At 39.7% G+C, this 23,223-nt stretch overlaps 1 protein-coding gene across 1 annotated transcript; it reads right to left on the bottom strand.

Moving 5' to 3' along the window:
* Positions 1-1,325: 1,325 nt before the first annotated feature.
* On the bottom strand, positions 1,326-21,887 carry SLC6A19 (solute carrier family 6 member 19). The gene is made up of 12 exons (XM_015620133.3): positions 21,573-21,887; positions 13,472-13,612; positions 11,878-12,015; positions 10,795-10,976; positions 9,953-10,063; positions 9,108-9,220; positions 6,746-6,874; positions 5,867-6,023; positions 5,505-5,709; positions 4,770-4,929; positions 2,592-2,754; positions 1,326-2,033 (listed from the first exon to the last, which is right to left on the bottom strand). The coding sequence occupies exons 1-12, from the start codon at positions 21,772-21,774 to the stop codon at positions 1,827-1,829; spliced, it is 1,908 nt and encodes a 635-aa protein (XP_015475619.1). The 5' UTR covers positions 21,775-21,887; the 3' UTR covers positions 1,326-1,826.
* Positions 21,888-23,223: the final 1,336 nt, after the last annotated feature.

Here is a 23,223-nt window from a genome sequence, read left to right as displayed (position 1 = left end):
GGTCAATTGTTTCCCCCCATCCTCTCTGGGCTGTCATAGCTCATCTGCTTACACCTCTACAAATATCCAGACTCACAGATGGAGCAACTCAACTTCCCTGTGTCTTATTGGGGTTGTCTCAGAGGGCACACACACGAGCTGGACACACGGGGTGGTTTGGCAGCACTTGCACAACGTCAGCGGTGCCAGGGCACACACCACCATCGCTCCTTCCCCTACTGCTCCTCTGATCAGGAGTTGCCTTGGGCTGGGCTTGGGCCCTCCCAGCAACACCCTGAATTCCACACCTGGCTTCTGCAGCCAGCCACTTCATGCGTGGTGTTACTCATACCTGGTGGGTGAGCTTTCTATCAGCAGAAAAATCTGACAAAGAAATATTCTTCCCATTAAACAGCAACATCTTCAAGTAGTTTAAATAGTTACTTACATTAATATAATTTTAAAAATTTGAAAATGGAGTGTAAATTAATTTAATCATTCAGATTCTCTGGAATGGATTGCCCAGAGAAGCTGTGGATGCCCCATCCCTGCAAATCTTCATGTTCAGGGGTTTGGAGAAACCTGGCCAAGTGGAAGGTGTCCCTGCCCATGGCAGGGTGTTTGGAACTGGGTGATCTTCAAGGTCTTTTCCAACCCAAACCATTTATTCTATGATTCCATGAAGCACACATGCGATGTCTGTCACTTTACTCTCAGTTCAGAGGAGACAGACTGCTCTAAATTCTGGAGTAAATATACCCTAATTGTCCCAGTTTCTTTTATGAGATTGTTTCGATTACAACCAGTATGAGGGTCTAAATTGGGTCCATTCTCATTTCAAAAGGTGGGTGTAGGAACTGCTGTGTGCGATACCAGTGTGCCACTGTCCATATACACAGTTGGATGAAGAGGATCACCCATCCAGAGGGGACATGGACACTGTCTGCTCCCCTTTCCCTTTTTGGTGGCCACTTGAGGAATGGGACTCCTCACTGAGCTCCACATGGAAGTTAAAAAATTCAAATTGTTGTAAGGTAAGTGTTTGTGTGTGTGTGTGTACGTGAACCAGAGCCACCTACCTTGATGGCAACAGAGGAGATTTGCAAGATTTGCATCTTTGTGTGCCTTGGATCTCCCATCAGCACAGATCCCCCAGACAAGTGGTGCACCCCTTGCTCTTGGGTGCCACAGAAGGCAGATTTTGCTGTTTCCTGAACTGCTGCTGCCCCATTGCAAGATTACCTCTGCTGTCATCAGCAGAAGCAGCACTATCTGGTAGGAACTTGGAAGTTATAGGCAATTTATAAAATATATAGAATTCTGAACGAAGCAAGCTGTCATTCTCATACTTAGAAATGTTTTTATTAAATATTTTAAACTTCTCTACGAGACAAATAATATTAGTGGCTTTGTGCAACACAGTGGCATGTAAAGTAAAAACAATTTTACTTGCAAGAGAGGACAGCATTAAGTTACCCTTCATAGTGACCACCCAGTCAGAATGATTACATGTGTAAGAGTCACTTATGGCGTTTCATGCACAGTGCATCCCCAAACCGAGGGGATGGAATCCAGTTTCAAATAAGCTGGCGTCAGAAAAAGAAAGAGGACACATTATATGGCCTGGTGCCCCAACCACTTGCAAATGTCACTGTTTTGCTTCCAGGAGCCAGGTCATCAACTCTTCACAGTGCATGGCATTGTTAAGGAAATGTTTACCTGGAAACAATACATGGTTATCCTTTCATGAAAATGAAATTAACTCTGTATTCTTAAAAAAAATATATTGTTTTTTACTTTCCTCACTGACAGAGCATTCTTCCACATTTGAAAAAAAAAAAATGGTTTTATGATGAATTCTTTAAGTTTCCATTAATGGAAGTCTCAGATGTAGCGATAAGGCCAGCACGATCATTTTTTTTCTGACAGCGGTTCCTGATGGCTTTGTAGATGGCAAAGGTAGGGATGGCCAAACTGGGCACTCCAGCAAGGATTACAATGACAGCGTACACCCAGGGGGGATATTCAACCTTCTCTGTCTTGGGGAACTCCTCCTGAAAGAGCAAACAACCAAGTTGTGGAAAGTCATGAGGAGCAAATACCTGGGAACATGCACACATTCAATAATTCAACAGATCAAAAATGTAATCGGAACACTGACTGGCCATAATGGCACAACGGTTTGGCAATTCCACAGCAGCTTTCAGCTCAAGGATTTCCAGCCTCAGCTGTTCTGGGCTTGTGTTTGCTCAGAAACGATGTAAAGAAAATGGTGTGAAAGCAGTAGGAGCCAGGAAAGGTGACTGGGGGACTGGAATGCTTCCTTAGCACAAAGGAATGTGGGAATGGGGGACCTGACAGGACACCAGGGCCTTATGGCCAACCAGCCTTTTTGTGGGAAGGCTGAATTCAAAGGGTGAGAGAGGGCTGAAACATTATTAAGAGGGAAGTGAGGTTGCAAAGGAGGAGAAAAGAAGGCAGTCCTACTTCCATGTCTTGTGGCAAGTTTGCCAGAAAACTGTTTCAGATGGAAGATGAATATAACTGACAATGACTCTTATGTTAAATAAGAATACTTAATTAAAAATAAATATTTTGGTTTGCACACTTACATAGTTAGGGTCCCAAACACTGTAGAGCAGTTCTTGGTTGACTTTCACCACAAAATAAAAGAAAAAGATAACTAACATAATGAGAGGACTGATGAGTCTCCAGGTAACCTGCCAGAAAATGTTTGGCTTGTGTCCAATCATGAACTCAATATCCTTGTTAAACCTAGAAACAAAAACAGGAAGTCTAGACTTAAAGGCTGGCCAGGATCAAAGAATGCCTGCTCATAAACAGGGAAGTCCAAACTACCCTAACTGTGGTTCCTAGGAATTTGCTAATGTCAGTTTGAGACTAGAATCAACAACATCAGGAGTTAGATCTCAGTAGTTCAAATTAAGGCACATATTGCAAGTCTGGAAAAATATTTTTTGGAAATGTACTATCTTGAAGACGTCTGTGAGGCGTATGTGAAATAGTTTCAACAGGAAAGAGTCAGTGCAGATGGATTTTCCTCAGAACATATTGCAGTATTGCTTCACAATTTTTTGATAAGTATCTCAGTACTGCATAAATTTAAGAGAGTGACACAATATTGAAAAAGAAAAAGAGTAAATAGAAGTAATTTAATAATTAGATAATAATATAATGTTTCCCTAATTTGGGTATCTTCCAGATTTCTTGGGCTGAATAATGAAACTATATGTAACTACACATTCTTAATAACACCTACAATTGCGTTATTTGGATTATTCAAGGAACATGGAGTGGTCAGTGGCCAAAAATATTTCCACAAGAAGAAACAAGCCCTGCATTGACAGTGGTACTGCCTGCATCAGTCCTGAACCAATTTATGGCCTCTCCATATAATGCAACACCTTGTGCTCACACTTCTTAAAAACCAGCTAGTTTGGAAGTTTGGAGTTTCTGCTTTAGTCTTTTTGTCTGCATTTCCTCCATATCCTATGGGGATAAACCTGAGGGGACTATTCAGTCATGAACTTCAACTATGAACAACACACTGAACAGCACTCTGAATCCACTTGAATCTCAATCACTGCGTAAATTTATTTTATCATCACCCCATATTTTGTCCTGGGAATAATTTTAATTTACTTTGTAAGGAGTTCTGAGATCTTAAAGGGAAGGAAACAACATAGACCTTTCTGTCCTTATCAAATTAAAATAAACCTTCTTTTTCAAGGGTATGCCATCTAGCTTGCCTGACTCATGCTTCCTCAAGTAGTATAAAAGCATGGGAAAATGGGCCACAAGGGCATTCACCCCATTGCCAGGAGCAGCAGCTGAATCTGGCGCAAGTTCAAGTAAAAGTTGTGGGTGATTGAATTCCCTGTCCTTTATTTCACATTTCTTATGTATTAATTATAAACATGAAGATGTTGATACTTGGTTTATTACATCTCTAGAAAGCTGAGAGTATTATTACTCACTGCTACAACAGATAAAGTCCTGGATTTATCAGCTAAGAACAAATCTCAGGAGCTTTGGATTTGCAAGCTGCTGTAAACTAATATCTGTAGCCTGCCTGGAGATCCCTGTGCTGGACAGAATCATTTAGCACTGCCTGTAAACACTGCCTGTAATCCTGGGATATACCTCTGTGTTAAATTTCCAGCTCAGTGCCAAGGTGCTTGTACTTTGCTTCTGCTAATTAAATGTTTAATGCAACTATCCTAAAGAAGAGTTATTATAAATGTCACCATATTTGAAAGGCAAATGAGCTGTAGTTGCTCTTCTGTAACTGTTGCAAATATCTACATTCTGATGCCTATTTGAAAAATAAATTATGTTCATTCACATTATTGCGCTCCAGGGCTCTTGTTGATGCCTAATATATTCTTGCAATATCTCAGGGATATTTGAACTGGTTGTTAAAGGGAATTATATGCTATAATTATGATAATTAAAATAATATAATTAGAATAAATAAAATAATATAATTAGAATAAATAAAATAATATTAATAATAATATAATTATATATTATAATGTATTAATGAAGTGGAAATCTTTCATATACAAATTCTTAACAAGCATTATTTCTTTTTGCTGAGAACTTTGTAAGAAACCTGAAACGTAGAAGCAACCCTGAATTATAGCTGTATCATTTACTTGATTTCTGTAACAGAAATTCTGTGCACAGAGATGCAGCAAGATTGTATCTATACAAGAATAATCCCTTTATACCTTGATATCAAGTAATGGTTAAACTGTATTTCATACCTGTCTATTCCATAAATGTAGACGACTGAAAACATCTCACAAAATGCAATTATCAGCAGGGGAATAGAGCCAGCAAAACCATCAAATAGTGTCAGCCAGTAATTACCAGAATTCAGTACAAAAATGAAAGCTATCAAATAACACACCAAACAAATGAGACCTGTGGGGAAAAACCAAAACAACAGCACACTTAGGCAAAGAAAGCAAAAGCAAAATGAGAAAAAAAAGTATTTCCCCGGGAGCTATAAAGCTTGAAAAGTAACTCTTGCGGCCTGAAGGCCACCACTTTATTTTTTAATGGCACTCTGGGGAGGCCAGCTCCTATTTGGGTAAAACTCTCCTAATTACGCAGGTGGCAGATGTTGCAAACAAAAAGGGAGAAAGCTGAGGAGACAAAACAGGTCCTCTTCCTCATAGCTGATGGGATAATGTTGCTCTGAGAGAAATCCTGCCTGGGTGAAGGACTTAGATCCTCCAGCTTCCCAAAGGAAGAGACAGTGGTCACCAGGAGCAGGCAGATGGGCAAGCCTAAGGGTTAACAGCTGCCTGCAGGCTCAGAAGGACCCTCACATGAGCTGCTCCATTGGGGAACATGAGAAAACCTTCAGTAGGTTGTCTGGGAGTCTTAAGACCATTCCAGATCTGAAGGTAGAAGCAGGGTGGGCTGCTTTTTCAGCACACAAGCTGCTCTCCTGGTGGGGTGGGGAGATCAATTGTCTCTAAACAAGCACTTACCAGTAACAAGTTCCTTAGGCACTCTGGAGGGTATAATCTTGAGATCTTGTAAAGGTACAAGCACACCTTCCATATTTCCAAACATAGATGACAAGCCCAAGCAGAAGAGCATGATGAAGAAAAGAATGGACCATAAAGGTGAGACAGGCATTTTGGTGATAGCTTCAGTGAAGACAATAAAGGCTAGGCCAGTTCCTTCAGCTCCCTGGGGAAGATTTAGGTTCATTAACATCACACAGCACTTAAATTTACATTAGTAGTCATTACACTTGGCAATTAAATTGTTGCTATACATTTCCATTTATTTATTTATTCTATTTCTATATTTAAGGTACCAATATGTGTTAGGGTATTAAACTTACATCATTCAGAAAAGTTTCCAGGTCACAGGTTTCAAACTTGAGGCTTGCAAAAGTTGCTGGATCGGTCATGTTGCACAGCTGCTGCATTTGTTCAAAGTTATCTTGGGTTACATTACCTTCTGGCAAATCAAATGCATTCATCAGAGTAAGAATATTTCTGAAAAAGGTGAAATATAAGTAATTTGAAATTATTGATTTTTAAGCATCATCAGGATTCGTTTACATCATCAAACAAGTCATTAAGAGTACAATGGCAAGATCAGATTTGACATTGGAAAGTCCAGCAGAGGTGCACGCACAATTCTCCTTCTTCCAAGGTGAATATAACACTGTCTTTCATGGCATGGATGACTCTAGATGGATGGACACTCCAGGAACCTGCACAGGAGTTAGGTATCCTAGCATTGCAGACTAAACATGGCATGTCTGAGTTGTCTGCAGCTGTCAATCGTGTGGTTTCACAGCTGAATGTGGAGAAATTAGACTGGAAGCCACAGAGTCTGACTGCCCTGGTAAAGTGAGGCATCTCCAATGAGAGCTAAGTTTTGAGCTCTCCAGGAGGAAACCTAAACACGGAGCTAACACAGGAACCAGGGAATATTACATTCATGCCATATGTCAGCATGAAGGATAATGTAAAATATAGTTGCTTATGCAACATTTATGTAGGTGATAAGTTGACTTAAACTATTATCACTTTCTATGGGATTTGTTCCACAAGATTCCGTATTTTTATGAGTAATGAGTGGTTCTGATGCCACGTGGGTGAAGAGCTGCAATTAGTCATAAATGATAAATCCATTATCAGCAGGCTAACAGAGCTGCCTCAGCCAAACAAACAACTGTATATTCTGTGGGGTTTTTTTCCCAATAACTCACTTGTCAAAACAGTCATCATATCTTGCTGTGGCTCTGAATCCAATGATGGAATATATGACTGTTGCAGCATAGATGGATGTGAAACCATTGATCACTGAAACAATCACAGCATCTCTCTCACAGTTGTTGCTGCAATTCAAAGAGAAGAAACATTGGATGTCAATCACATTCCTAAAATAAACAGTAGAACTGCCTACCAAGACTTGGAAAAAAATAGCCTAGGATGCATAGGTACATCAGTGTACCCTCTAAAAGCACACAAATAATGCTGTTAGATTTAGTAAATTAAAACTTGGTGCCTTGAGCAATTTAATAGCTGTGGTTTTGGTTTCTTTTGGGTTTTTTTCCATCTCAAATAACCCTGTTCACAAGGAATAATTTCCTGATGTGTTTTCATGTTTGGCTTGTGGGAAGTAAAGTATGAGGGGCAAAAGACTCCTCTCCTTTTCAAGTTTGTCATGGATGTGTGCAGAAACACATAGCCATGGGCTGTGCCTTCACTGCTGGTGTATTGTGCTGCAAGGTGAAAGATTTGGGCTTGAATTCAAATACTCAGACAGGAAAAGTGAGCAGAAGTTCACTCTTCAGAAGCGCTGAAGTATGGTAAAATTGCAGTAGCCAAGAGCACTTGGGAACAGTTTTGACTGTTGAATAAAAGATGATTCAAAATGTTCTCAAGTTTTGGAAGAACAGTGAACCTTATGCTGATAAGATGGGACAGAAAAACTCTTTGTAGAAACACCTCTGCTTCATGCACTTCTTGCCAGTGTGTTAATACAAAGAATTTGCAGAGCCAGAAACAGACTTTCATCTGAGGGACAAGATAAAATATCAATATTAAATTAGTTAATGGTTTTAAGAGAAGGCTGTAAAACAGTAGATATCTTATTTCTCCTGGGCAAGAGAGGGGTATTGAGATTAACCTGATGTTGTCATATTTAATTTTCTGAACATGTTCAAGAGAAGAGACAAACTTGTCCAACCGAGACCTACCACACTGTGTTCTTTCCCCATTTATATCATTGCAAATGGGATTCTGCTGGCTGTAGGGCATTGAATGGAAATTCCTTGCTGTAGTCTTGTGTCAGTTTTTGCAATGTCAGACAAGATTCTCAGCGACAGGCTTAAAAAACATTTCTTCCTTTTAGAGAAAGTAAGATGCTCAAGCTCCTTCTCATTATGAGTTAGTGAATCCTTGATGGCATTGAAACCTTATTGTATTTTCTGATGTTTTTGTACTCCCAAACAATCCAGGGGCAGAGTCACTGCCACCTGGTTCAGCTGGTGCTGGATTGCAGGTGGCCCAACACCACAGAGTAACACTGTGGAATTTGCATGGGGAATTTTTTTACCTATATTCCTTGGGGGTTTAATGACTTTGTTCAGTTTCCTCCATTAATCATGAATCATTGAGCTTTGAAAGAACATCGCCTGAATGCAACTGCCCTGTGTGTTGGAAAACCCAGAGGACGCTGCTCCTTTCCTTTGTGTCTTTTGGAAAGGTGGCTGCTCTCAGTTCTGACTTCATGGCTGTGGAACATTGACTTGGACCTTAAGCAGGGCTTGACACTTCACACTGAGACTTGCAGGCACCAAAAATTCCAGGTGATCCTTTCAAAAACACCTGAACTCAAGAGTGGTGGCAAGGAACTTCCTCAGCGACTGAAATGCTGCAGTGGTGTAATCAAACCCAAGCCAAAACTGAAACACTGATTTCTGAATGCATGACCAAACCACATATCCAAACTTAATTCAGAGATGTCTATCAAAAATATTAGGTTTAGCGAATGCCACACAGTTTTCCTTTCAAGAATGCTGAAGGGATGGCAGGCACCAAGAGGTTGGTCCAATATTTTATGAGGGAGGGTGTAGAATATAGTACTGCATCATAATTTGCAGGCTGAGTCAGTCTCTGGGTGATGGGATTTCTCACTCCCTGGCCCCATACCACACATGTAAAGGAATTCAATTTAAATTTCAAGATTAGATGTATATCTTCATCTCAAAGCTAAAGTTCTAAACTGTGTTCTGTGGACTGATTTGAAATATGTGCTTTACCACCTGCTCTGAGACCAAGGGCATCACCATTCCCACAGAGGAAGCTCCCGCTCCTCAGCTGGTGGTGAGCAGCCAGTCCCCTGCCTCTGTCTTGCATCACCACATCTTTCTCTAGGAAGTTAGCCAGAACAGGGACCTGAGATCTTGGTTTGGGAGAGCTAGGAGCAGTCAGAGGAGATGCATCTACATGTCTGAGGGGAGGCTGTCCCACTCCCAAGTAGCACAATAGTAGGGCAAAATAGAGATGTTTCCTTTGAAAGAATGAAATATTCACATAAAATTTGGGTTTTGCCTGGCTACTTACTGAACAGAGTTGTAACTGGAGAATGAAATGAGGCCTCCAAAGGCCAGGGAGAAGGAGTAAAACACCTGAGCTCCTGCATCCAGCCACGTCACTGGGTTTGCCAGCTCGGTAACCTGAGGCATCAGACACACATAAGCACATCCAAAATTGCTATTAAAACTGAGTATGAGAGATTTAAAACAACAATTAAAACAAGAATATTAACCATGTAAAACCCACTGTTCTTGAAGAATTTGAACAAATAGGTCAATATTTTTGTCAAACTTACTTTTTTATTAAATAAAAGAAAACCTATCTGAAGTTTTTATATAAGTATTTTGAAAATTGATTAAAAAAATGCTTTGCATACCTGACAGCTGCCATGCCTGTTTTCAGAGAAGTTATTTACTATTTAGCATTAATAATGATCATTCTTATGGAAAATGATCCCTCTTTTTAAATACTTTTATATAATAAAGCCATTCTCTTAGGCCTTTTGTTCATGTGGCAATTAGGTGGGTTCTACTCCCAAATACGTAATTTATGCTTTAAATTTAGGCTGGTTATTAGGTAGAACACAGGAAAATAAATCAAGCCAAATAAATGACAACCCCACTGCACTGTCATGATCATTCAATCTGTTAGAACAGATTTTTATTAATGATGGAGAGAGAGAGAAAATATTTGTGTATATGTACAGTTGTTATGTCCAAAACAGAGGATTCACCTCAGAGAATCAAGATTTTTAAGATGTCTGAGGGATAGTTAGAAAAGCACCAGTGGGTAGGACTAATTTTCTATCAGTTGTTAATTACAGAGAGAACTACACCATGTTTCATTGAGCAATGGCCCTAGCAGTGACTTACATTAGGGGTGAAGAGATACACAATTCCATTGGTTGATCCTTTCAGCGTCAAGCCACGGATCAGGAAAATGGTAAGCACCACGTATGGGAGAGTTGATGTCACATACACAGCCTGCACCCCAAAGAAATGTAAATAAACCACTCAAATAAAACACTTGAATAATAAAAAAAAAAAGTAAAGACAATAAAGTGTGGAGACTAACAGTAATGGCAAGTTCCAAGTGAGTCACAATTAGCATACTACAGTAATAAATGTTCAACGAAATAGCATTTGTGGTACATTTTGATAATAAGCATTTTTTTAGCAATAGTAGTCTATTTAAAAGAAATTGTCATTGTTGAAATTCAACTCAGATAATTCAAAATCAGCATCAAAAATAATCTACACCCTGAGACCAGATTGATACAAGGATGGACTCTTAGGGCTTTGCTGCACAGAAGAACGTTGATCACTCTTTCGTAGAGATAACATTTAGGACTTGCACAAACACGAATAAATCTTTATGTTTTGAAGAGAATAGCCCTAATAACAAGAGATTCCCTTCATCTTGCATTAAAGATTAATATTAGTGTTAAAGTGATAATGCCTAAAAATGTATTACTAGGACCTGTAAGGATGACTCACAAAAAATTGGTCACAAAAATCTCCACATAAATCAAATAAGTCAGATTCCATTTTATTCACCTTCATTCTTCAAAAAGCAGTCCTGATAATGACAGAAAATTTTGGACATGCTTTCACTCAAAAACCAGACAGCTTCTACAGCATTATTAATTCTATGTAAATAAGGTATAATGATTAATCTCATCTCATAAAAAGCCCCACCAAGACAGAGTGAGTACCTTTCCTGTTGTTTCAATGCCTCTGATTGTGCACACATACAGCACACCCCATGCACATGTTAAACACAGCAAAAGCCACCACTGGATACTGCCAGAATCCTCAATGGAAGTGGAGATGTTCAGTGTTTCTCTGTACCAGAAGTAATCTACAGGAGAGCTCTTGGCACACTCTTCCACATAATCTGTAACCACAAAATGGTTGTCATTCTGTATGCCTTTTATTTACCTGGAAAAAAAGGAAGCTAAATAATAAACATCAGAGTTTTAAATTGTTCCACTTAATGCCAATTGATCTGTTGTTGGCAAATTTTTGTGTTTTTGGAGGCTAGTTCCATGGCAAAATGAGAGATTTAAATGACGGCCGTTTAACAGGTATTTTAATACAGTGGCTCTTCCCCTCCCACACCTTCCCCTCCCACACCTCCCTCAACAATATTTTGTCTTCTGGTTTGTGGGATAATGTTCAAGGTCTTGTCAGCTCAAGCTGAATCCTCAGCTCCCTGCACTGTACTGTCCTGTGCAATATTCAGCTCTGGCCTGTCCTTAAATGAGGCTTTCCATGATTATTCTGGGAGGAGAGGAGCAGCTGTTCACAGACCCAGCAGAAAAACCTGCTTCATACAGTGTCATGCAGGGCTGACTGTGGAAAACAAAGCTGCTGTTACCAAGCGGTCTCCAAGGAGCTGTAGACTTGTCATATTGGGAGATACAGGTGTTTCAAATGGATTATGCATTTTTTTTCCTTTTCAATGTGCTAATGGAGGGTTGCTGGTGAAGAGACAGGTGAAACACATTGCCTGTGTTAATGTTTATACTAGATCTGCACTTAGTGAATACTCTGTATGTGAACACATCTGTCAAAATCTACAATGAAGTTTCATATAAAAAACCAAAATTTGTCTCAGAGATTAAGTGCTGGCCACATTTTATTTAATGTGAATTTGTACAAGACACAGGTATCAAATAGTGCAATGTGCCTGACAGGACTGCCATGCCTTACTGCTATTTCACAGATAGACTTATCTAGGGTAACTGTTAGAAATCTGTGCTGTGAAACAAAATACAATATTTTATAAAACATACCTGTTCTGTTCTCATTGAGAGGACAGCTGTTCCAAGGCAGGGGCTCTTGGAAGGAGTTGAAGAAATACCACATCACACAGGCAATAATAGTATTATAATATAAGCCCACCAGGAAAGATACAAACATTGATGCTATGCCTGAAAAAAAAATAAAAATCAGAACACTGTGTAATTGCAACACTCTTGTCTTCAAGATATATCCAAGTACATGGCATCAAACTCAACCTTTCCTTCCTCCCCTGGTACATCTTGGATGTAGAGTTATTACTGTGAATTTGTTGCCTAAAGGTTGGACAGGTGAGTTCTACGTAGAGTTACATCCTAAAACCTCTCTGAGACTGAAGATGATGCCCACTTAGGAGCCAACTTTACGAGAAGACTCTCTACAGACACCACACAGTCTGGTTCACAGCTTTGCCAGCTGATATCCAGGGAGTTTGGGATGCTGGACACATGTGAAGTTCAGCTGACTTGGGATTTTGATTAAATGAGACTGAAATATCTCCATCTTCCACAATGTCCCTGCAAAGGTCAGCAGAGGTGGTGTTGGATGGCTGCCAGGAGGCACGGGCTGTGACCAGGTACAGAATTCACACTGGTATCTGTCCTCCTCTGCCTGTTCCCAAGTAATCAACCTCTGATGACTTCTCTGGCAGACAGTAAATGCTAATCATTAGCTCCTGAGAGCTCTTAGGTTCTAAAGAATCTTGAAAAATTCCAGATGCAATTAACAATTATCTTTTGTAACTGATTTACAAACGCAGTGGATGCCAAAGCAGTCCTGTTTCTTTCCTTTCAAGTGTGTGGTCGAGGTTGGAAGGCATCACTGGAGGTCACCTGGTCCAACACCCTGCTCGAGCCCAGCCAGAGCTGGTTGCCCAGGACCATGTCCAGGCAGACATTGAGTATCTCTGAGGCTGGAGACTCCACAACCTCCCTGAGCAGCCTGTGCCAGTGCTTGCTCACCCTCACCATGCTTCCTGATGTTCAGAGGCACCTCCTGTGCTTCCCGTGCAATGAGGCACCTGTGGAGACTTTTATGTTGTGTGCATAGTGCTGCTTTTGCTACATTTTCAAATGGGCCATTTGAACACTCAGATGTCTGGTACAGAGGTGAAGAAGTATTTTCTACAAAACAGTGTTTCTGTGGCTTTTTTGTGGAATGGTAACTCCCAGATACAAAAGTAAAGTTAGTAAAGTAAAGTAAAATTAGGTGGAACTGAGGTCTATCAGATAAAGATTCAACTTATATTTATCTACAGAACAGTTTCAGAACAATTTTTGGCACACCTAAAGATCTATCCTAATGGTAAAAACAGCCAGTATGTATAATACAAAAAATATCTCTGAGGCCTGAAATTGGTCTCAGATTAGAGAAAGGTTTTAACAGGCCCATGGTACTTGGGAATGTGAACACAAAATTGTCATTGTGCTTTATCATGATTAGTTTGACCTATCAAAGGAGAATTAGGAAGAGAGGAAAACTAATAGATCCTGAAATCTCTTATGGCACACCAGAATAAAACCTGGGAGATTTGTTTTTTAGATCATTAGTTCAGAGACTTGTGCTTTCTCAGGCAGCTTTTTGACTTACCAACCCCTTTCAGGGTAGGGTGGATAGAGCTCCATACGCCCACACTGCCTTTCCTCAGCCTTTGACCAATAGCAAATTCAAGATGAAGCAGAGGGATGCCCTCCAGGACTAGCAAAATCAGGAAAGGGATCATGAAGGCTCCTGGAATGGATAAGAAAAGTAACGATTCAGATCAGTGAAGTACTAAAACAAAACAAAAATATTAGGTTCATGAGATGTTGACATGATAAATAACCTCTGCTTATCACTGTGGGGAAAAAAACATCTCTGTGGAAATTCTTCCTTATTTTCTGAGCAATGCTTTTCCTGATTGCCCAGGCAGGGCACTCAATTACATATGGGGTTTCAGGTTGGAATTCTTCTTCTTTTTCTCAAGTGACACACATAAACAGAAATTATACACTCTCAAGGTTAAAATTTGAAAGAGCCACCTTTGTATTGCAAGTGGAGGAAAGGTAGCTACCCTCCTGGAATGACTTTCCCCTCTTTTATTCTTCTGCAAAAGATTATGGTTTTATAGCTGTGACTCATGCCAAGTATATTAAATAGTTGAATGAACTAAGCAATGGACCTCTAAATATTAGTCAGCAGCCTGGGGCTGTCTTCCTAAAACAACAATAAATTCTTGGAATCTGTGTTCAACAACTTTCATGTGTGATTAGAAGACATTTGAAGTACAGGGTTCAAACCCTGTTAATTACGATAAAGTTGGTTAGTACAGGACAAGTATTCTTAATTAATTTTTTCCTGAACAAGGTGTACCTTGGATATGGGAGGTAGCATAGGACACCACACTGGACTATGAAAGTGCAGAGTCAAATGCTTGAATATTGCTACCCGTTAGAATTATGGTTATCTGTCATTACAAATTGGCCTTAACTTCCTAATCTAAATAGGAACAAGTAATCTGAAGGCTATGAAAAGAATGCAGACCTGAATGTTAAGGGTTCAGGTATGTGTATTTACTGACCTTTTCCTCATGTGTGCAATGCAAATCAGATAGTGAGTGAAAGAGGAAATCTGAAGAATGAAAACCATTGTGGAAACTGAAATTTACTTCCTGGGGATTCCAAGCTATCAAGAAAGCTGGAGAGCTGTGAGTACACAGCACACCTTTTTAATTTTTTTCCTTTCTTCTTTTTGTGTTTGTGGAAGGACAGTCATGGGACCCCTTTATCTGACTGCTCTGCCATAGATATGCTCAAAGACTTCTTCTTCAGCACCTTAATGAGGGTACCTCTGTAAACATCTGGAGAAAATCCCCTGAGGCTGATAGAACACTCCTGCCACGTCCACTCTAGAAGGCGGTTCAACTCTGAGACTCCTGCAGCACATTTTACACCCTGTGCTGTTGACAGGGAGGGCTGTGGTGTTGGGACTGTGCTGATGCTGAATCTCCCTGTCTTGGAGGGAAAGTCATGTCTGCCCAGACTGCTAAAACTGTGTGAGTGGAGGTGAACTGTGCACTTAAGATCAATGAGAAAAAATGGAGCCTAAATCAGAACACCAGTCTGCCTGCTGTCCACTGAAAGCAAAAGGTTCAGACTACCTTTAAATGCTTTCTAAAGCTGCAGAGAAAACAGTCTGATCTTCCCCCCACTTCTGCCAACAGAGATGGTAGCTATAAAGAAAGATTTTTCTTCCATAAGTATGATAAGGAACAATTGGTCATAGCTTGAAAAGATTATAAAGGTTGCACATTTCCTTATTCAATAAGATCTTTGACCAGGGAGATAATTTCTAATCAAGTCTTCAAGTGATCTTACTATGACCTGACAAAAAAAAATTATGAGTCTCCATTAGGAGCACTTTGGCTGAACTTCCAGTACATGCTTAAGTCTCAAGGCATGATCTCAAATCACTGCAAGCTGAGTTTCAAAGGGTAACATGGACTTATCCTCAGTGAAAATGGGGAGTGTTTGGATCAGGTAGCTGTACAGATACATCTTCTGGACTTAACTGTTACCATTGGTCAAGAAGGGCTTCACCAGAGAGAATTGAGAGTGTGGTATTGCAGAGACCCATATGACATCCAAAAGAGCAGGCAACAAGAAAATATCCATATGAAGCATCCATACAGACTCTGCAGGGTCAGGTCTCAGACTCTTATGAGATGTCTTGGGCTTGAAACAGAGAGAATACTCTGGAATTTAAAACTGCTGGTATAAACACAATAATTGTGTCCTTCTCTGATCTTACCCTCATGAGAGCTCCTGGTCAGAGTGTGACATGAGGCAAACTCTGTCAGGCTGATACAGGGTTAGAGCACAGGTCATACTTATGGCTACTTGCACTTCCATGCACTGGCAAGTAACTCCGAAAGGCCAGAGGTTCTGTGTGTGGAGGTTGTCCCCCTGACCCTCCCATCAGGAGGGGGACGACTGGTTCCCTCCCAGCAGGAAAGGAAGCCATGAGGATGTAAGGGGATGGAATGTGACAGAGGGTGCCCTCATTGTGTACACTGCAAAAATCTTGTTTACTATGAAAGCAAAAGTAAAACAGTTATGAGAAGTGTTATTCATGCAGAGGGTGGAGAGTCAGCAGAGAACAAACTATTTGAAGCCAGATTTGCATGCACTGCATGTCTAATCAGATTACTAGGGGCCCTTAGGTGCACAGCACTGCCATGTTCCAGCACAGCTAAGAAGATCCATAAAGACAAAATGGGACAAGCCTTTAGAAACTGAAAGGACGGACAGTCATTTCCTCGCATTGACTGAGTCTGACACAGTTTCAATGAGTCCCAGAACCTCTGCCAACATGGGCAAAACCTTTGCACTGTCAGAAGTGATGCCAGGCACAGGTGGATGGGGAGTCCATTGCCATTTCTGGCTTAGATGCCTTTCAGCTGCCAGTCAACAAAGCAGGGAGAGAGGGCTGCCCTGTTAGATCTGACAGCAGTAGCTCCTGCAGTCAGTAAATTTGTAGAAGTCCCTGGAGTGGTGGGAAAGAAAGAACCTTGTTTTGAAAGAGATCCTAGGTCCTCAAAAATTGGGATAAGCCCTATATGTTTCACAGGTTTGTGATGTGAAAATACACAGTCAGAAAGACATAAATCAGGAATTGCCTCCTTTAGCACTGACACCATTTGTAACAATATCTCAACTGAGACCACAATGCTGAATTTGAATTCGCAGCTAGGGGAGTTCACTTTCCCCAAAACTAGGGTGGATCATCATGATTCACTTTTTCCTGGCATTTCAAAATAGCCACTTTTCTCCAAAGTGAGACAGCACCAGCCTGAGGCTCCTAGAGCTGCTCCACACTAATGCAAAGCTGTTCTTGCAAGGACTAAATGGTCTTCTGGGAAGGGGATGTAGCCAAGATGTGAGAAGGAAGGAAGAAAATAAATGAGATACTCTTCTTCTTGGAGACGGTGTCCAATCCTTTTCCTGAAGGGATAGACTGACACAGAGGAAAGAGAGGAATAGTCAGCAAAGTTGGAAGTTTAGCAGACAAATAACGAATCATAATGAGTCCTTTTGTCTTTGACTAATGAAAAGTACATCTCAGTTTTTCTTATCTTTTCTCTGAAACATTTTCAGCTTGCCAGTCTACATTTTAACAGTAGTAACTAGGTTCCAATGGAAGCAAGATGAACCAAGCTGATTTTAAAAATTGATAATTTTTTGGTAAGAAGGATTTTTGTGTGGGGCCTAATGTCATGCTTTATACAAGTCTGAGAACACCATGTTTGTACAGCTATCTTTGGCAACCAGCTTCAATAAAAAATATTTTTTTCTGGTGCACTAATCACTTTTCAGGGATTAGTCATTCATCCTGATGTGTGGCACATGCCACAAAGGACTCAGCATTTTGAATAACATTTTATGTATTTGAAACTACCAATATTTAGCTGTAGGAATATTGTTATATTTTCAAGACAAATAAAATTATAGCTCTCAATTCTACATGACACTTCTTTTCTCCCTCTAGGGTTCTTAGGTTTCTAGGGTTCAATTCTAGCAGCCAGTTCAGAAATCCATCCTTGCTTTATTTTCTCTTTCTCTCAATTTCTCCCTAAACTTTCTGAAAGAAGCTACAATGAAAAAATAATAATTTGACTTGGCAAAGCTGCTACACAGAATCACAGAATCATTATGGTTGGAAAAGACCTCTAAGATCATGGAGTCCAATCACTAACCACAGTGTTCACCACTACACCCTATCCCCAGGTGCCACACCCACACACCTTTTGAATGCTTCCAGGTTCACCTGGGACACAAAAAAATAAGTGAGTACTTTTTAAGCTGCCACAATTCTGTGATCCTAACAAATGAACCAATGATCTGAAAATAGATACTGTATGGATGTACACAATGATTGATACTCTGGTCTGGAAACCTTACAACTGAGATATTAGATTCTCAACCTGTTTCAAGACTGTATTTCAAAACAAATAATATTTGGTTTGAACATCTGTATAGCTGTTATTTAGTCTCTAATCAAAGGTCTTCTTATGTCATATTGAAAAAAAATCATTATTGCTTGCACATAGCTCCTCACAAAGGAAGGCAGATGGAGATGTTTTACTATACTAACATATTCTTAGACCTCAACTGCAGCAGCATGTTATTTCATCAGCTGCTGTGAGGAATTGCTGATGTCATTACTGTCCCTTCTTTCAGTGTGGCATGCACAGAGATAAAAAAGTTCTCCCTCATGCAGTGGCAAGGTTTCCATATGCGAGCTGTAGAGTTAGAGACTTTTATTTAAATCAATGGTTTAAACATTAAGTATCTTTTTTATAATGGTCATCAGGGATAAAATGAAAATGTTTAACAGTTGATTAAATGACATGTTGCTCAATAAAGATTAAACAAAAGCTATGAGCAATGTCAGAGAGCTATCAAATTAAGGGAAATTTCAATCTCATTTAGCTGGTGAAATCATTGAGGCAAACAACACACCTTTTACATTGTGTGCATATGGAACTTTATTTTGCCTTTGGTAATGATGGATTTGACAACTTTTAAGACATTAAGGAATAAAATGTGCTTTGCTCTACTAGATTTTACTGGAGTAAATATTCCATTTAAAAAATATAAACTCATTATCTATGACAACAAAAGTAAGTAAACTATGTAATCAGCAACTTATTTTTGTGTATTTGGGTATCTTAGTGTGAAAACACTATCATAGTGTTGTGCTTAGGAAGAAGCAGCTCTTAAATAATTCCAGATTTAAGTTCAACATCTGAAAATAAGCATTACTTATAAACTCAGTGTTCCTAACTACCTTCACTGCAGACAATCTAGAGAGAAAAAAATCCACCTTTTTTGAAGTCCAAGTACCACACAAGGGTAAATCTTATACTTTACTGTAGTCCATTTATGTTTCATAAGGGATGCAACATGTACAAGTGCCAGTTCACAAAGTAGGTGGACATCCAGCCTCATTGAGGAGTGTCCTTGGCTGTATTGTATGTATATATTGGCTGAAATACTCTCCACACCATTGCTACCCGACCTCACTCATCCAAAATGATCCAAACATTCATCCATATAAGGCAAATTCAAAAAGAAAGATGTTAAGGTAGCAAAGCCAATCCTTAGAAATTAGCAACAATTTTCAGGAGACAGTCTATGTATCCTTGATTCTGCACATACCTAATATCTGATGTGTGGCCACACAGGACTTTTTCACATCCACTGCAGATATTTTCTGCACAGTAAATGGGTAGTTTTTGTTTGTTTGTTTGTTTTTTAATCTCTTAATGAACAACCATAATCCACCATCATATCTAATGTGAGCTTTAGGACTCTAAAATAATCACTCCAGGAACAATTTCAGGAAGAACATAATCCTGGTTTCCAGTGGGAGAGCAGGAACAGGAATTCCTGCTGCTCTGCACCCAGGATTGAGTGAAGACATATCTTGAAGACGCAAAGTATGAGGACAAACACCATCCAGGGTAAAGGCACCTTAACTGCTGGGACAGAATGGAGTTTCCTCAGTGAACTCATGTTTGCTTTCTATCCAAAACGGATAATTTGGAAAAAGGTGCATAATGTTACAGTTTTACCCTACTCTGTTATAGAGGCACATCTGTGGCCCCTGAGTGGACCACCCAAATGCAAAGATGAATGAATCATCTTGACCACCATGTTGAGGGGCAAAGACTAAGACAAAACTTGCCCAAAATGTCTAGTAAATGCACATTGCCAACTGGATGTAGGTGAAACTGGATAGAGGGAGCACAACTGAGGTAGGATGTCAGACACAATGACTACCACAAGCATCCAATTCTGGAGTGGTTTTATGGAGCTTCCTTCAGCAATCTGACAGCTGCAATCCAAGATGTGGCAGTGCTGCCTCTGTTGGGTGCTTGGTATGCTGCAAACATGGCTGAATGGGAATTAGAGATGCAGGAGCCAAAAAATCTCATGAGGCAGAAATTGTCTCAAAATATCTTCAGAAATAAGAACTTTGAGATCTGTTTTTACAATACAAATAATCAGATATTCAGTTTCAAAGGCACCCATCCAAAAACCAGACAGTCTTTTTATGCTTTTTATGCTTTTTCTGATTTAAGGGAGAAGTTTGAGAACAGAAATGGGAGGAGGAGAGTGATGGCAAGAGTTGGATTTAGACCTACCATGAGAGGCTGAGGTGCACCATAGAGCAAAGGAGGAGGAGGAGGAGGGCTTGCACAACAGCTCTCCATCCTTACGTGTGATGGATGAAATTAGGGAGTCCTTTCTAAGACACCACGAGAAACCATTACTTGTGTTTAGTGATATGAGTCACAGCATTTAGTGCTGTGCAGAAGAATATTTCAGATGCTAGCAAGTCTAGCTAGAAGGATACATATCTGTGTATTAGCTTATAATTCCTTTGCTATGTGCTCCCTTTCAAATTCTGCCTAAAATTTGAGTGAGAGAGTCCCAGGGGAAAAAAGAAGTCAGGGTTAACCACTGTCAGTGTTCCTGACAGCGCTTCCTGAGAAAAGATGAGTTACAGGATGATGAGAAAGAAAAATTACTGCCAGAGGACTGACACAGACATAAGTCATTCATTGTGCTGTAACTTTTTTGCTACAAGAGCTGGCTCTGCTGCAAATGACCTCCAGTTTGCATTGCAAACTCTAAATATCAACCCGTGATAGAGACTTCATAATGATAAAAGCATCTCTTCTTGCAAAGGAGCCACCTGTTGTTCCATGTCCCTGAGTCTGTGTGAGCAACTCCTCACAGAGCCATCATTTGTCCCTACTCTAACTAGGAGAGCAATTTTTAAGCATCATACCATGCACATGTAAAAGAATATTGCTTTGAAATACTGTTCCTTAAGCCAACTTTTTCTTTCAAGACCAAACATTACAAAGGAACAAATAAATTTTTCACATATCCCAGAGTGAAACATGGACAACAACCTGATATGACACAAAAAAGTCTGTAAGAAAGTGAAAAATTTATGTTGTTGTATAATGTTTAAGCAATGGTTCAGCTCAAAATTACCTTTCAAAACAAACAGCAAAAGAAAACAAATTTTTTAACATGATCATTCAGTCCTTACTTAAAACTTAAGAAGTCCCAGTAAATGATACAGTAAATAATAATGCTTGAATTTAAAATTACTTAATATAACCAACTGCCAAACAAATACTCTTAATGTTAACTTAATTCATGCTGTTAATCGTAGCACAAATTACACAAACACCGACTCTACAGGTGATACACAGATCAGTCCCAGCCCAATGAAAAACATGTTATAAAAAGATCATTTGGTATCATGATCAGAATCGTAGTCCCAAGTAGTTTATGAATATTTTAAATACACACTATATGTATATGCAAGTATATAAAGCAACATTGTGCTTAGATTGAGAAAATAAACTATATAAATGACAGTGGAAGTCTCACTTGTTCAATCCTGTGTCCTGTAATAAAAACAGACCCTTTTCTTCCATCACTAACGTGACTTCAGTGGGTGATCATGACCTGTGAAATTACCTTCTCTGTTATACAGTCTTCTAGAGACAGCATCACTTCTCTCACAGGACCTGAACAGTTCTAAACATATTCCATTATCTGCTTACCAAAAGAGAGATTAAACCTGGTTTATACACAAGGTTAGTTAAGATGTATTAAAGACATACCTCCTCCATGGCTCTGACAGAGATACGGGAACCTCCAGACATTTCCTAAGCCCACACAAAACCCTATACATGTCAGCATATACTGTGCCTTGTTGTCCCATTTTGGTCTGGAATCTGCCTCTTCTTTCTCAAGGACCTCAAGTTCAGCATGGGAAGGTATCCTGTCCTCCAGGCCAGGATTGGGCAGCTTCAGCTTCACCATGTTCTAAATTTCCTGCCTGAAAGTGCTGCCAGTGAGGAGTAATGAGAAAGGCAGCTTGTCAGAACCCTGCTCAAAAAGAGACCATCTATTTGCTGTCTTCAGCTATATATACTGAACCTTTGGCACTGGACTTGTAAGTGCAGGCTTGTGGTAAAAAGAAGCGTCAGCAAATCATTCGATTGACCAAGTCAGCTCTGACACTTATTAATGCTTTATCTGCCAAGGTTTTACGGAACAGTCTGTTCATCCAGGAGAATACATTGATTTCAGCTAATGTAATTCAGGAGATAATTTGGCTATAAACCCTAATCGCCTATAAGGCTATGTAACACCCCTTGCCACTCCCCTGTTTCGACTCACTTAAATACAAATATAGCCCTAGCAAATGAGGTATAGTAGGATTCCACTGGCCTCAGACTAAATATAGAGATCTCATATAATTTTTTATCAAGAAGATAAACTCATTGTGACTCACTATCAAGTTCAGTTTCCAATTGCGAATTGTGTATGCTTACAAAATTGTATGTTTCATAATAAATGTTTCTCTGTAATAGATTGTACTCTATGAAATGTTCTGACCAAAAGGATGGAGAATGAAAGGGATTATAAAATCTGACCTTTAAAGTCATAAGCAAAATCTGCTTACCCCAACACCTCTAATCAGCACAGAACAAGGTCTGAAGAATGTTTCTTATAAATGGGTTTGAAATCAAAGGTCCCTTCACCTTTCCAGTGACCCTTGATATAGTGGTCAAAAATAAAAAAAAAAAAAAAAAAAAAAAAAAAAAGACACTGGTTAGCAAATATCACAGATACTACTCCTATCCTCATTGTTTCAGCACAATCATAAAAAAACCTGTTCCCTTTGAACCTTGTTGTTTTCAAAAGATAAGTCACTTGTCATGAAGACTGTATATAAAATCTAACATTGCATATGTCATAAGAAATGTTGTCAGCTACAGGCTCATTGCATGCAGTGATACAGGGTGGTTTAAGTAGGAGAGATCTTGGAAGTCCAGCCCCTGGAGAAAGAGGTGAACACTTCGTAGCATCTCGTTGCAATCTTATCATGTTTATTCAAAGTCTTTGGATAGAAGAGTTACCAAAAAAAAAAAATCTTCATCCTTCACATGGACAACTGTATACAGTAGCCCATATGGATTTTCCCTAGGCCTTGTAATAGGTATTAATATTTCTCTAATGTGACTTGAAATATCTCTCAGTCTGCCTAGTGATAGCACTTGCCTTTTTCATGACCCTGTCAGGTCTGTGGACATGCTATCTCCTGATTAACCACAGGAGCAGCAACTTCCTTTTCCTCTCCTGATTCCAGCTAAGGATTTCCTAACTTGTGGCAGAACTTCCTTTTCTAAGTTGCTGAAATCATATGTTCAATTTCACTCTGTTTCTGCTACTCCAGTGCATTGAGCTGCACAGCTCTTCCTGAAT

This window comes from Parus major, chromosome 2 (genome assembly GCF_001522545.3).
Source record: "Parus major isolate Abel chromosome 2, Parus_major1.1, whole genome shotgun sequence".
Taxonomy (NCBI): domain Eukaryota; kingdom Metazoa; phylum Chordata; class Aves; order Passeriformes; family Paridae; genus Parus; species Parus major.
This window is presented reverse-complemented; position numbering and strand designations above follow the sequence as displayed.